This window comes from Argentina silus (assembly GCF_951799395.1).
Source record: "Argentina silus genome assembly, chromosome: 13".
Taxonomy (NCBI): domain Eukaryota; kingdom Metazoa; phylum Chordata; class Actinopteri; order Argentiniformes; family Argentinidae; genus Argentina; species Argentina silus.
Window position 1 is genome coordinate 12,459,351 of NC_139667.1, and position 13,371 is coordinate 12,472,721.

The following is a 13,371-nucleotide window of genomic DNA, read 5'->3' on the forward strand; positions in this document are numbered from 1 at the left end:
ACCTTGATTTTGTATGTCTTCTTCAATAGTATGACAGTGTGGGCAATACTGAGTTTCATAGATCTTGGATAAATATTAGTTTCCATAGCATTATGCATGATATTAATGTACAAGAGGTGCCAGAAATGCTGGAGTCAGCTGTACTATGAATTGCTAATGCACTTTGGAAACTGCCCGGCGTCTTCTATTTTGCTAGTCACGTGACTGACACCAGCTGACGGCGTCATGTGATAAACCTCCACTGATACGCTGCCGAGCTGTCTTAACAAAACATCATAAAGACAGTCCTTGGAGGAGGCTGAGCCAATGCATGCCACAACAATGAGAACTCTGTAAGTGTTTAATGCCATGGCAAATTTAATGTTCTTTGATTGTTTAGGAAGCAATGAAGATTTGTTTTGGCGATTGATGCAAGCTGCTGCTTTTTATTAAAACTAATTAGGCTATACCCCATGGTCCTACCGGCTAGGGAAATGACCCAGATTTCATCAAAGAACATGCTGTATTCTTTTGTTTAGACGTAACTTCAATATAACCGAGATATCCGAAATATTGTATTTGTTCACTTTTTCAAGGGAGACGGACATCGACAGTATCTGTCTCAAAGCATTGGTAGCTGTCTGCTCAACAAGCTGTTCTCTTTCTAGCCTAGAGGTCATAGATTTTTTTACTGCCTTATGTTGCAGGATCTTACACCCTCGTAGCCGAGTGTGAAATACACTAACGGAGCACTCGGCAATTTTTGTTTTCTTCCAGGGTGGCTCTCTGTGTGCTGATATGCAGTTCACTGGTTGTGAGTAAGCATCTGGAGGCTGACCAAGGCATCTTGTAAGACTTCAAAACCCTCAAATAGCCTTCTTAATGTTTTATAACGCTTGTGGTTAATACCCCGAATTAATACCCCGAAATGAACAACAACAACAAAAAAAGCTTGTGGTTAATATACTGCTTCTGTGAAGCTTACCCAATGTTCTGGAAAAACTTTACTCTGCAAAGCTTGTGGACATTTCTAGCTGTTTTCACAACTCTATTGATTTGTTTTAGTTGTTGCACTTGCTCAGTCTGATTTATAAAACCAATCAAGAGTTTAGAGAACAGCACATGGAAGTCCACTGTGCTGTAATGTGAAGTGAAACGTTGTCAGAGTTGCTTTTATGTTTGGTCCATTCAGGATACCTGACGGGTGGACCCACGTAGGTCGGGTCAGCTCCACAGAAGATCTGGAGCTGACGTTTGCTCTGAAGCAGCAGAATGTGGACCGACTGGAGGAGCTGCTGAAACTGGTGTCAGACCCTGATTCAGCACAATATGGTAGAAATCACTTGTTTCATCCATTACATTACAAACCTGACATTCCATCATGTGTTGATTTAGCAGAGGAAACTTATTGTTATATCACGTTTTCATTTGATTTGTATGTATATGATTCCCTACCAGAGCCCCCTAAGATATCCCAGATCTGTGTAAGCTTGAGCCAACTCCTCTGACTTCTCCTATCATTGGCTAAAAGATATGCTATACAGATCTAGAACTATGCCTGCGCAATTCAAATTCTATGCCCCTGCTGCAACACTGTGTCAACCATAGAACTCAAATTCTATTTATATTAAATCTTATTCAATGATTTCTAATGTCTGTCAACTCTGTCCTCCTCAGGGAAGCACCTGTCTCTGGAGGAGGTAGCCATTCTGACGCGCCCGTCCCACCTGACCCAGAAAGTGGTGCGTCATTGGCTGCAGAGTCACGGGGTGACAGCCTGTCTCACAGTCCTTACTCAGGACTTCCTGCAGTGCACCATGACGGCACAGTAAGTGCTTCTCTTTTTTATCTACTCACGTGACAACCACTTCCTCAATGTGAAAATGGAAGACACTTCTTAATTGAGTCCCTTAGAATTGAATGGATAAAATCTGGTTATATTGTTTGCAAGTCGAGTTTAGACTTTATTACCCTCGCCTGAGCTCCATATAGCTACCACAGAGAGCGTGGAGAACAGATACTTTTGCCTGAACTCTGTGAGTTCTCTAACCACAGATGGATTGATGCTTCTTTTACATTTGTATTTAATTAATTTAGCGGACGCTTTTATCCAAAGCGACTTACAATAAGTGCATTTGTCATTTGTAAGTGAATCAACTATACATCAGTCACCGTAAGAAAAACCTTCAATAAGAACTTGGTGCCATCGGCAGCCACAGTGCTAGACAAAGGAAGAAAACGTTTTTTCCCTTTCTCTCAGAGTGGCGGAGACCCTGTTGCCAGGCAGTGAGTTCCACCGCTACGTGAGAGATGGCCACTCCCTGGTGAGGTCACCGACTCGTTACGCAGTGCATGACGACGTTCATCAGCACCTTGACTTTGGTAAGCTCAGAATTCAGAACGATTTTTGAATCGTGAATGTTTCTAGTGGTCGGAAATCAATGTGCTTTTTCAACTGAAGCATTATTAGATATGTCAACAAACCATATGTTAAAATGGTGACAACCGTGTTGCGGATGCAACAATTAATCAACATTATTCCTCTCTTAGTTGGCGGTGTTCACCGCTTCCCACCCAAGGGGCAGGACGTCAGTGAGTTCTTGACCAATAGGAGACGGTCTGGGACGGGGTTCCATCTGGGGGTGACGCCCACCACCCTGAGGAGTCGTTACAACCTGACAGCAGCTGACGTGGGATCAGCTCAGAACAACAGCCAGGCTGTCGCCCAGGTCTGGATAACACACACCCACATCACTCCATCAAATTACTGTGTCAGACTGGCAACTTCATAGGACATGATAGGAAGTACAGTATTCAAATCCAACTCTTCTCTATCTCCTGTCTAGTTCCTGGAACAGTTCTACCACCCAGCGGACCTGGCTGAGTTCATGACCATGTTTGGTCGAGGCTTCCAGCACCTGTCTAAGGTGGACCGGGTGGTGGGAACCCAGGGAGGGGGCAAGGCCGGCCTGGAGGCTAGTCTGGACGTAGAGTACATCATGAGTACGGGAGCCAACATCTCTACGTGGGTCTTCACCAGCCCTGGTAGGCTCCTTAACTGGCAACAACTTACTAGATGTAGAACAGTGGTCTCAAACCTCTATTCTCGGAAGGCTGACACGTCTTTTTCGTGGGATTCAACTAATCAAAGTTGTGATTGAGGTGGTAGATGTTGGTGTGTCAGTGCTAGGCTGGAACAAAACACAAATATACACACCAATGGCTCTTGTGGAATTGAGTTTGAGACCACTGATTTAGATTTACACAGATTCTAGCCTGCCATGGACAGGTAAATATTCTAGTAGTTTCTTTGATGAATTTGCTGAACTACTGTCCATAATCTCCATGGTATATCAGGAGATTTTAACATGCATATTGACAATCCCAACGATAACTATGCCAAAGAACTTAATAACTTCTACTGACTGTTCCTAGGATTAAAACAAAGCAGCATTCAGTTATTATGCTACACATAGATGGAATAAACTTCCGGAAGATCTTAGATCAGCCCCAACTCTGGCTACTTTCAAAAATGGGCTAAAAACCTTTATGTTCGCCTTTGCCTTAAATTTAAACTAAATTGCTGCTAATAATTGCACTCTGACCCTAAAATGCACTGTGACTTTTATTATTTTGTCTTTTATGCTTTTTTATTTTTTTATGCTCTTTCCTTTTTATCTATTTTAAGTAAAGCACTTTGAATTACCTCTGCGTATGAAATGTGCTATATAAATAAACTTGCCTTGCCTATATTGGAAATGTTGTTGTTTGATTAACTGCTGCTGTGCAACAAATTGCCTCTCCAAGGACATTAAGTTATGTGAATGTACCCAGCAGTGTCTAGTTTGTGTTGAAACTCAAGTCTTTCCACTGTTCCTCTCATCCTCTCCACTGTTCCTCTCATCTTCTCTCTTCCCTGACAGGTCGCCATGAGTCCCAGGAGCCTTTCCTCCAGTGGATGGTGTTGCTTAGCAACATGTCCGACCTCCCGTGGGTCCACACTGTCAGCTATGGCGACGACGAGGACAGTCTGTCTGCTGCCTACATGATGCGTATCAACACAGAATTCATGAAGGCCGGGATCAGAGGGATCTCCATGCTCTTCGCCTCTGGTGAGGGCAGCTAGCTAGGTCACACTCTCACTGGCTCTAGGTCTGGTGAGCGGACCCAGCTAGGTCACACTCTCACTGGCTCTGGCTCTGTGAGGGCTTTAGCTTAGCCAACCGTGGTGGCTGTCATTGTGTATCATCATGTGGCAGGACAGGAAACACAGAAAGGCTGAAGCACATACAGATCTGGAGCCAGGCTAAGGTCACACTCTCTTCTTAAAAAAAATCACAATTTGGTGTCTATTGATGTATTTGTCTACAGGTGTAGGAGTACTTTATTATGTAAACTATACTTAAGTTGGTGGTTTGTGGCAGCATGTTTGCAATAGGACATTAGATGTTATCTGCGCCCACTAGTAAGCTAAAGGGTGTTCATTCAAGCAGATGCTACAGCGGCAGTAGGAGATGGCCTTGGTGTCTGTGGTAACTGCTAACGTCATGGAGATACTTTGAAACTTGCATTCGCTAGATATGAATCAGGCCTATGAAAACATGAACACGGCAACATGTTTTATTTCGGAAATTGTCTAGTGTTTTGGACAAAATGTTTTTGCGGTAATCCACCATGCCATCTTTGATAAGATCAGAACTTCCATGACGGTCACATTGATACTTGGGGATTAAATCAAATCAAAATCTAATCAAATCAAACTGTATTTATCATGTGCACAGGATATAGCTGTAAACGTACAAATAAATGGTTATTACAAGCTACCTCTCAACAGTGCAATGAATATAAGATAAGAATAAAATAAAAGTACAATGATTACAATACACAATATGCTACCAAGTAATAACAGTCAAACAATAAGTGTAGCAGAATAAATAGTATATAAATATATAGCAGCAATGATGTGTGTGTGTGTGTGTGGGTGGGGTGGGGTGGGGGTGCGGGGGTTGTGCAGGGGTGAGTGCAAATTGTCTCCAGTGCAGGTGAGCAGCAGGTAGTGCTGCTGGGGATATCAGTTTGAAAGTCTTATTGCTTGGAGGTAGAAGCTGTCGCGGAACCTGTTGCATTACAATGAGCCCGTCCTCTGATCTCTATCTCCACCAGCCTCCCCTGAGTGAGACCTATACTTCTGTGTTGATTTAGATGTTGTGTCCTCCTCATTCAGGTGACAGTGGAGCCGGCTGCAGACACTTGACCTCAGCAGAGAACTCATTCCGGCCCAGCTTTCCTGCTTCAAGGTGAGAGCTAAATCTGTCTTATTTCCAGTTATGGCTGAATGCATTCAACAAAGCCTTCAAGTGTTTAAAGTATCGGTAAATAACTTTCTCATTGTAATGTATTGTGTTTATTCACAATCTCCGAAGGTGATGTCAGGATATGAATAATATATGATGTATGAAAATAGAATATTGTCTCCAAAGTGATGTCTTGTCTCCCACTCTATGCTCAAATCTCTTCTGATGTGGGGCGCTCAGTGGCGTAGCACACTAATGCGCTTACCACGTAATCGCAAGGTTCCTGGTTCGATTCCGACCCTCGACCTATCTTGCATGTCATCCCTCCTCTCTCTCCCATCCTCCCTGTCAATCTCTACTGTCTCTATCCCAATAAAGCAGAAATGCCCTAAAAACATTTAAAAAAACAAAAACAAAAAAAATCTCTTCCGATGTCATCTTTGTTTGCCCTCAGCCCATATGTGACCACAGTGGGCGGAACCTCATTCAAGAATCCATTCAAGCTCACCTACGAGGTCACTGACTACATCAGCGGAGGAGGCTTCAGCAACGTGTTCCCCATGCCTGACTACCAGGTAAAGACGTTTTGATACCATTCCTTATTCCATTCCATGCATGACAATGAGGCCCGTCCTCCGATATCTCCACCAACCTCCCCTGCTCTACACGAACTACATACTGTCCTGCCTCAGGTTTCTGCTAAATCTGTGCTTCGAAAGAGATCTTTAAATTAGAACCTTCTTACAGCATGTGCTTTATTAAAATATCTATTTTAAATGTCTTGTGTTCTGAGCAGGTTTTAGCTAATTTCTGAGTCTCATTGATACTACATGATTCAGCCAGTGGATGTGACTGCACCAATGGTTTAAGTGACAATGGAATTGAAAAGAGTATTATTTATATATATATATATATATATATATATATATATATATATGCGCGCACACTATAGCTGACCCCAGTGGATCTTCCTTTGTGTGGTTCTACAGGTCAGTGCTGTGGACAGCTACCTGAAGGGAGTGCACGGCCTTCCTCCCCAGACCTACTTCAACACCAGCGGCCGGGCCTACCCTGATATAGCCGCCCTGTCAGACAACTACTGGGTCGTCACCAACAGAGTACCCATCCCCTGGGTGTCTGGTACCTCCGTAAGACAAGTCTATCATCCCACAGTTAAGGGAGGCTGGTGGAGGTAGAAATCGGAGGACAGGCTCATTGTAATGCATGGAACGAAATGAGAAATGGTATCCTGTTTGATTCCATGCATTACAATGAGCCCGTCCTCTGATTTCTACCCTCCACAAGCCTACTGATATCAGCCCCATAGGTATTGATCATGTTGTGTTTGTGTTGTGCTGCCTCCTAGGCGTCTACCCCTGTCGTAGGAGGGATCCTGTCTCTGATCAACGACCAGCGTCTCCTGAAGGGCCTGCCTGCCTTGGGCTTCCTCAACCCTCGCCTGTACAAGCTGCAAGGACAGGCTCTGTTTGATGTAGGTTACTCTGTGGAGTTCCTGAATATGCATTTTGTGATGAATTGTCACCATAGAAATCACCACATGGTGGGGGTAGAGAGGAGTTAAGCAAACTGCAGTCTCCCCTCCCTCCGCCGAGGCTCCTTTAATGAATCCCGAATGCTCTTTGTTTGCTCTGTGCCCCCCCAGGTGACGGAGGGATGCCATCTGAGCTGCCTGGACGAGAAGGTACAGGGGAAAGGTTTCTGTGCCGCACCTTCGTGGGACCCTGTGACAGGGTGGGGAACGCCCAACTATCCTGCTCTACTGGCTGCCCTGCTGGAGAAATGAACACTTGCCAACTCTGAAGTGCTGCAGCTGCCTGCCTTCTGACTCTGTGGTTGTGTTCTGGTCTGTCTCTAGCACAGTAGAACTAGAACTTAGAACTTTATCAGATTTTCATGACAGCTGGATAGTTGTTTTAGAATCTGAGGAAGCCCATTATCTATCTGATAGTGGTTGCGCTACACAGACTATCAATACGGGCTGGATCACAACCACAGTGTCAAACAATAACGCCTCCTCTCGCCTCCCATGTACAATACGCTGGACAGATGGATATCTTTTATTTTTCAAAATCAGAAGAAAAGAAAGTTTGTCGTGATGAATTTGAAGTAAGCATGCATTTGATCCTTCCTCGCTCAGGTTGTTTGATAAGTTCGAAGGACAGGCGTGTTTGAAAGGGTCAGGGATGTCATATTACATTACAGGGTCAATGATGTTACATGACATTCCATTGTGGTTTTGCCCAATTATTCAGTCATGTTAATGGACCTACAGGGGGTAATCAAGGTACAACGAATCAGATATTTTAACACTTTCAATCTGTTTTGCATGTGTGTTCGGAAGGATAATTCTGCTCATAAGACAGTGTACTCTACTGATGCGAAATGTACATTTCAAATGGACAGACATTTTAAGTTTCGTTTCACCTTGAACTGTTATTATTGTGAGATTGATTTCAACCAGTTTGTACTGGTAAATGTAGTAAGTAACTGAGTGCATTTGAGACTGGTTCCTTTGTGCTTGTACTTATGCCAAATACTTACAGATGAGCTCATTGAGCAAATTGATTCAGCCATTCTCTCTATCCACCAGCATTGTTACACTTGTTTTTACTTTTTAAATGATGTTCTGTTCATGGTACATGCAATGCACTAAAGACTGCCTATGTTGAATTGACTGTAAACATTGAATAAAGCTGGGATTTTTATTTTGAAAAAAAACAAACTCTTTCTAGACTTCTTGTCCACTTGATGAAGTGGTGAATGATCAATGAATGATCAAGAATCAATCCCAGATTGATCTTTCTTCTGTTTTTCACAGTTTGATCCCATTTCATTTAGCCAAAGTTTAAATATTAGTTTGACCTTCACACTGATGTGAAACTGGAGAAGAGTCAGCGTCAGTAACACTATCTGTAGAATTGATATATCTGAGGCCCTTGGCTCCACTGGCAGCCAATAGGAATGTTCTAAAAGCCACCCCACACCAGAGTGGGGAATTCATTCCATACCAAATTCTAAGGGGGGGGGGGTATGTATGTGGACTGAGACCATTGCTGTGTCCCATTTCTCCAACCCTTCACCTGAAGAGTGCATTTGTGCACTTCCCCAAAAGGGTCTAGATGCAGGAATTCACTTCCAATCGAACTCTGAACTTACTCCCCTTCCAATGTCTTTATCGTGAATTGTTTCTGCTCCCAAAAGAACAGGATTTGTCTAGGCGTAAACTCTTACACCAATCCATTCCCATCTAAATCCAGGTGGGAAAGTACACAAGTGCATACTTCCGAAAACAGGTGAAGAAAAATAAAAATGGAACACAGCACAGGATGTTCCACACGTTCTGTTACAACACGCAAACACCAGCCATTTCTGATTTCATATTTGGAATCTCATTTGTAGTCCCTTCTATGAGCCAACAGTGAGACCAGAAAAGATGTCACATTCAACATGGCCTTTATCCATCATTACAAACTCATACCTTTATTCTCTACAGAACATACAAAGTAGGCAGTCTGAAACAAACTTCTAATAAGCATTTGCTATGGGACGAGTGTTTATTGTTGGCTATGGTTATTGGGGATGTATGTCAGTATTAGCATGGGTTAATTCAAGTCTATACAATACATCAGTGTTTCCCTTACATTGTTCCTTAGGTGGGGCATAGTCATAGATGCCCCCCAAATCAGAATCCTGGATTGCCATTACCAGCATTTTCGATTGAGTGCTTTGTAAGTCAAACATATTTGGGCATGACAAAACGGATCCAGGCGGGGGGGGGGACACTGCAATACATTCAACAATGCAACGGAGTTCCTTTTCTGGTTGTGTTGAACGGAAAAATAAAGGGTATGCAGTGAAGGACATGACACTTATTTTTGCATCTGGCAGTGCAGGGGGGGAAAATAAAACAGTTTTAATCAGTTAACACTACGTAAATCACAGCGACTATCTACATGATTCCAATAGATCTGTACGTTACAATTATACAAAATGAAAAACCTGTAAAGAACACCTTGTATCCCCTCCCCCCCCAAAATAACTTTATACAGGGAAACACAGGAGGGACAACAATTGCCAAATCCTCTCCAAGAAGAGCCATCACAGATTTCAATTCTCAGGGAAAACAAACATACATACATAATACACTGAGCGTACGCCAAGGAAGAGTGTACAATATGCACACTTAGGAAAATACAAAATTAAAAAGCAATTATTTTCGCTATGCTGACGGATGCAAATTAGATTTTTTTTTTTAGATTTTTTTTTTTTTTTTTTAAATGTAGATTTGCGTATATGTATAAATAACTTGTCTTTCGGTGCAGATCCAAGAATTCACATCTTCACAAGAAGAAACCGTATGCTTGCTTTTCCTTCTGGGTTGAGTCATCGTTGGCTAGGAGGGGAGTCGGGCTTAGCATCATCTCTCTCTCTAGAGATCCTCGTTTTCAGCTCCATACATATCAAAAAGTCAGTAAGGTCATTCACACTTAAAACATTTTTTTCTAGAAACAATACAAAGGGGGGATTTCATATATCTTCATGGGAGCGCGGGGCAGGCCCCTGCTCTGGTGCTGGGTGGGTGGGTGGGGGGTTAGGTTCACTGATTGTTTTTGGCTTTGGCGTGTGTGAGGATGTGAGATTTTAGGTTGGTGGACTGAGCAAACTTCTTGTTGCAGCCGTCGAAGGGGCAGACGTAGGGGCGGTCTCCAGTGTGAATCCGCACATGGGTGCGTAAGTTAAAGTCCAAAGAGAACCGCTTCCCACAGCCCTCAAATGTACACTAGAGAGAGAGAGAGAGATGGTGGAGAGAGGGACATGAACAGAGGAAGAGGCTGTACATGATGCAACAGTCGAGGCAAAAGGGTTCCAATGCTAAGTATTAAGTCCAAACAAGTCATGTTTCAGAGTGAAACTGTGTAACACTATCATCAAAATGAAGAAGAAGAAAAAAAAAAAGCAAGTTATGAGCTAGCAGTATACAAAGCATTAAACAGCACATCTATAAAAAAAAAAAAAAAAAAAAAAAAAAAGTCTTATTTTGAGGGAGGTTTATACCACATACCTGGAAGGGTTTCTCTCCAGTGTGAACGAGTTGATGCCTCTTCAGCTTGGAGCTCTCCACGAAGGCCTTCCCACACTCGGCACAGACGTGCACGCGGGGCCCGTGGGTGTGCAAGTGCTTCCTCATCGCCGAGTTGTCCCTGAACATCTTTGTGCATCCCTGAGGAGGAGACGGTGGAGATTAATCACAGGCGGAATCAGTAGGTCACCATTGTCATCACAATGTACAGGAAACGACCGTTTGACAATTCTATTGTGTCATCGCTGACAGCGTTGAATGCAGTGGGCTCTTATCTGTCGCTGGAATTCTATTTTCAAATGATTAAATCAATCAATCAATCAATCAAAGGAATACGCCACAGAGCCAAAGTGCGTCAGCACATCCGCTGTTATCATCGGCTGTTATCATTCAGCGTAGCGATCATCTAAAAGCAGGTGGCCACTCCTTGATCATTCTGCTCTGCTCAAAGAAAGGAGCTTTCTTTCATCCTTCAATGTCAGGAGGTTCTTGATCTTGTGATCAAGGTGAGCTATTCATATTTCAAAGCGCAAATATATCTCATCCACTGGAGGTAAAAGTTCAATCATAGTTTATTTCCCACCAGAGACGAAATGTAAAAACCATGTGCTACCTGGAGCCGTACGTTTACATACTGTATCTATGTCTCTGATGTGAGCAATCTCTGATATCAAGGACAGCACACTCACTTTGTGGGGGCAGGCTATCGTCCTAGGAGCATCGTCTTCCTTGATTTTCCGTGGCTTCATCCTGCACAGGGCCAAAGACAATCACAATGAATGGAGAGTTCAACAGAGAATTGTATGCCATTCCTCATTCCATGCATGACAATGAGCCCGTCCTCCGATTTCTACCTCCACCAGCCTTTCATTTGTGCACCTTAGCTATGCAGATCAGAGGGGAGTTTCTCAAAACCTGTGTTGCACTATGACCATCCAAGAGGAATCTATAACAGCCATTGGAATTACGATTATCTTTGTGCTACAAAGCTTCTGGGCAACTCAACAGTTTTTGACACTCACCTGGCAAACTCTGCCAGCTGTTTGGGGTCTGAGAGGTCGATCCCAGGGATACCCCCAGGTGGGAGTTTCTTCCCTGTCATGTATTCTGAGTAGTCTGGTGGGGAGTTCTCCCCGATAATCTGCTCCTCCACAACACTCTCATGGTCGATGTCCTTCTTGTCATCTGAAGGTGGAGAGAGAACGAACAGTGTTTGAATTATCGATGAAAAGGCAGGATACATACAGGATCGATAGAATCTCACACATGCATGCAGTTGGGGACGGTGCTGGTCTGCAACGCTGCATAGTGGAGCGGAGAATACAATGCTTAGGGGGGGCGTTTCTCAGCCGGGGAGGTTTTGGCATGTTGATTTTTATGGTATATTTCGTTTTTAAACTTTGGGACTGGATTTGGTTACGGAGAAAATGCTAGCAGTCTTTATAAAAAGAATAACGCAATGTTGCGAATACATGGATGCTTTTTGTAAAAGCATAGCTTGTGCTATAGAAGCTAACTCGTTACAAAATGATTGCTATAGCCAGCTAGATAGCTAGCTAGCTTAGCAACCAACCACTTGCCAGCTAATAAACAAGCCAAATATTTGTTTGTGATTAATTTTCCCATGGAAAGTGAGCGAATACTAAAAAAACAACTATAAATACATTTTCAAAAAGCAGGTGACGCTGACTAATTCCGCTATCAATACGTTTGCAAAGCTAGTTTCATAGTCCTGGTTTCGGTCTGTCAAATGAACCGTCACCAAGAAGCCAAACAAATGGATCCCGTGATGATATGGAAAACAACAATCTTTCCTGCTTGGGTCGGGTTTGCTGAACCACAACCAAACAAATCGAATAGCTTGCAAGTGACTTTTGTCTGCTTTTGGCAAGCTGGTTAGCAAGCTAACTAGCGCATCCAGTCTTGTGACATCTCCCTCTCCCCCACCCCCCCCCACCCAGCTCTGCCGGGCTCCGAGGCCACCGTTGCTGAACTGCGCCACAGCGGCCTGCTCTCGGAGCCAGCAGCAGCGCGCTCGCTCCCACACTCGCCGCCATCTTCCCCGGCCAAATCAACGCCATTTTTTCGGGCCGCCATACTGGACCGGGGGAACATGGCGGCGCCCATCAACACATAAAACATGGCTTCCCATAAAAACAAAAACATTTCAAATGGACTTGCATGCAGTTCCGACATAGTAAACAGTAAAAACTCCAGGCTGAAATTGCTAGAGGACAACGCCCGCACGCGGCCCAGCTGCAGGGCACAGACACTGAGAACAAAGCAAGGGACTAGATGCAGGAATTCACTTCCAATCGAACTCTGAACTTACCCGATGCCCACATCGTGACTGAAAACTCTCCTTCCAATGTCTTTATCTGGACTTGTTTCTGCTCCCATTTTCTACCGCTCGCCTCTGCTCCACTCAAGTAGCTTTTTTTACTAGATCTCTTCCCGCTTCCCCCCTTCTTCATCCGCCCGGTCGAAGAGCTCTTCCCGGCGACAGTAACCAGAGTCTGTTCGATGTATTCATCCTCAGCTGCGGGGACCGGGACGGGGATAAGAATCTGGTCCTCGTAATCGTCGTCCCCGTGGAGGTCCGAGTCATCTTCACCCACAACCTCCTCTCGTGTCTGCACCAGTATTACCTCTTGGTGATGATGAATTGAATGTGGATCATCTGAGTCAAGGGGCTGTAAGGCGATCATCGGCTGGTGTTCATCGTCGTCCCCAACAACTGTTGTCTCGATGGTCTCCACTTCGATTTCGTGGAGTTCCACTATCTCGGCTGGCATTTCCGATCCATCCGTTTCGATGTACAGGGTATCGCCCGATGCCATGTCGAAAAACCCCAAATTCCTCCTTCTTCGACAACACAAACTCCACTCTGTTCCACTCTCGTCGCCACTAGGCTGTAGTTGCGTACTCTCGCGCGACTTTTGAGAGACGTTTTTTCTTTTTTCTTTTTTTTTCTTTTTTTTTTTACGATTTGTGATT

General features: G+C 44.0%; 2 protein-coding genes across 4 annotated transcripts; one reads left to right on the plus strand and one right to left on the minus strand.

The window, feature by feature from the left end:
* Positions 1 to 241: 241 nt before the first annotated feature.
* tpp1 (tripeptidyl peptidase I) lies at positions 242 to 8,007 on the plus strand. Of its 3 annotated transcripts, none has more exons than XM_083683920.1 (13): positions 242 to 332; positions 757 to 828; positions 1,172 to 1,311; positions 1,657 to 1,807; positions 2,240 to 2,361; positions 2,530 to 2,708; positions 2,826 to 3,024; positions 3,903 to 4,091; positions 5,204 to 5,276; positions 5,728 to 5,848; positions 6,263 to 6,445; positions 6,640 to 6,765; positions 6,937 to 8,007. In XM_083683920.1, the coding sequence occupies exons 1-13, from the start codon at positions 307 to 309 to the stop codon at positions 7,075 to 7,077; spliced, it is 1,722 nt and encodes a 573-aa protein (XP_083540046.1). In that variant the 5' UTR covers positions 242 to 306; the 3' UTR covers positions 7,078 to 8,007. The 3 variants fall into 3 exon arrangements, with proteins under 3 accessions (XP_083540046.1, XP_083540047.1, XP_083540048.1); XM_083683921.1 differs by having other exon boundaries at positions 6,263 to 6,421; XM_083683922.1 differs by having other exon boundaries at positions 6,263 to 6,413; positions 6,937 to 7,076.
* Positions 8,008 to 9,163: 1,156 nt separating this feature from the next.
* yy1a (YY1 transcription factor a) lies at positions 9,164 to 13,300 on the minus strand. The gene is made up of 5 exons (XM_083683703.1): positions 12,707 to 13,300; positions 11,397 to 11,559; positions 11,064 to 11,124; positions 10,357 to 10,515; positions 9,164 to 10,074 (listed from the first exon to the last, which is right to left on the minus strand). Exons 1-5 carry the CDS (start codon positions 13,212 to 13,214, stop codon positions 9,892 to 9,894), a joined length of 1,074 nt encoding a protein of 357 aa, XP_083539829.1. The 5' UTR covers positions 13,215 to 13,300; the 3' UTR covers positions 9,164 to 9,891.
* Between the last annotated feature and the right edge of the window lie 71 nt (positions 13,301 to 13,371).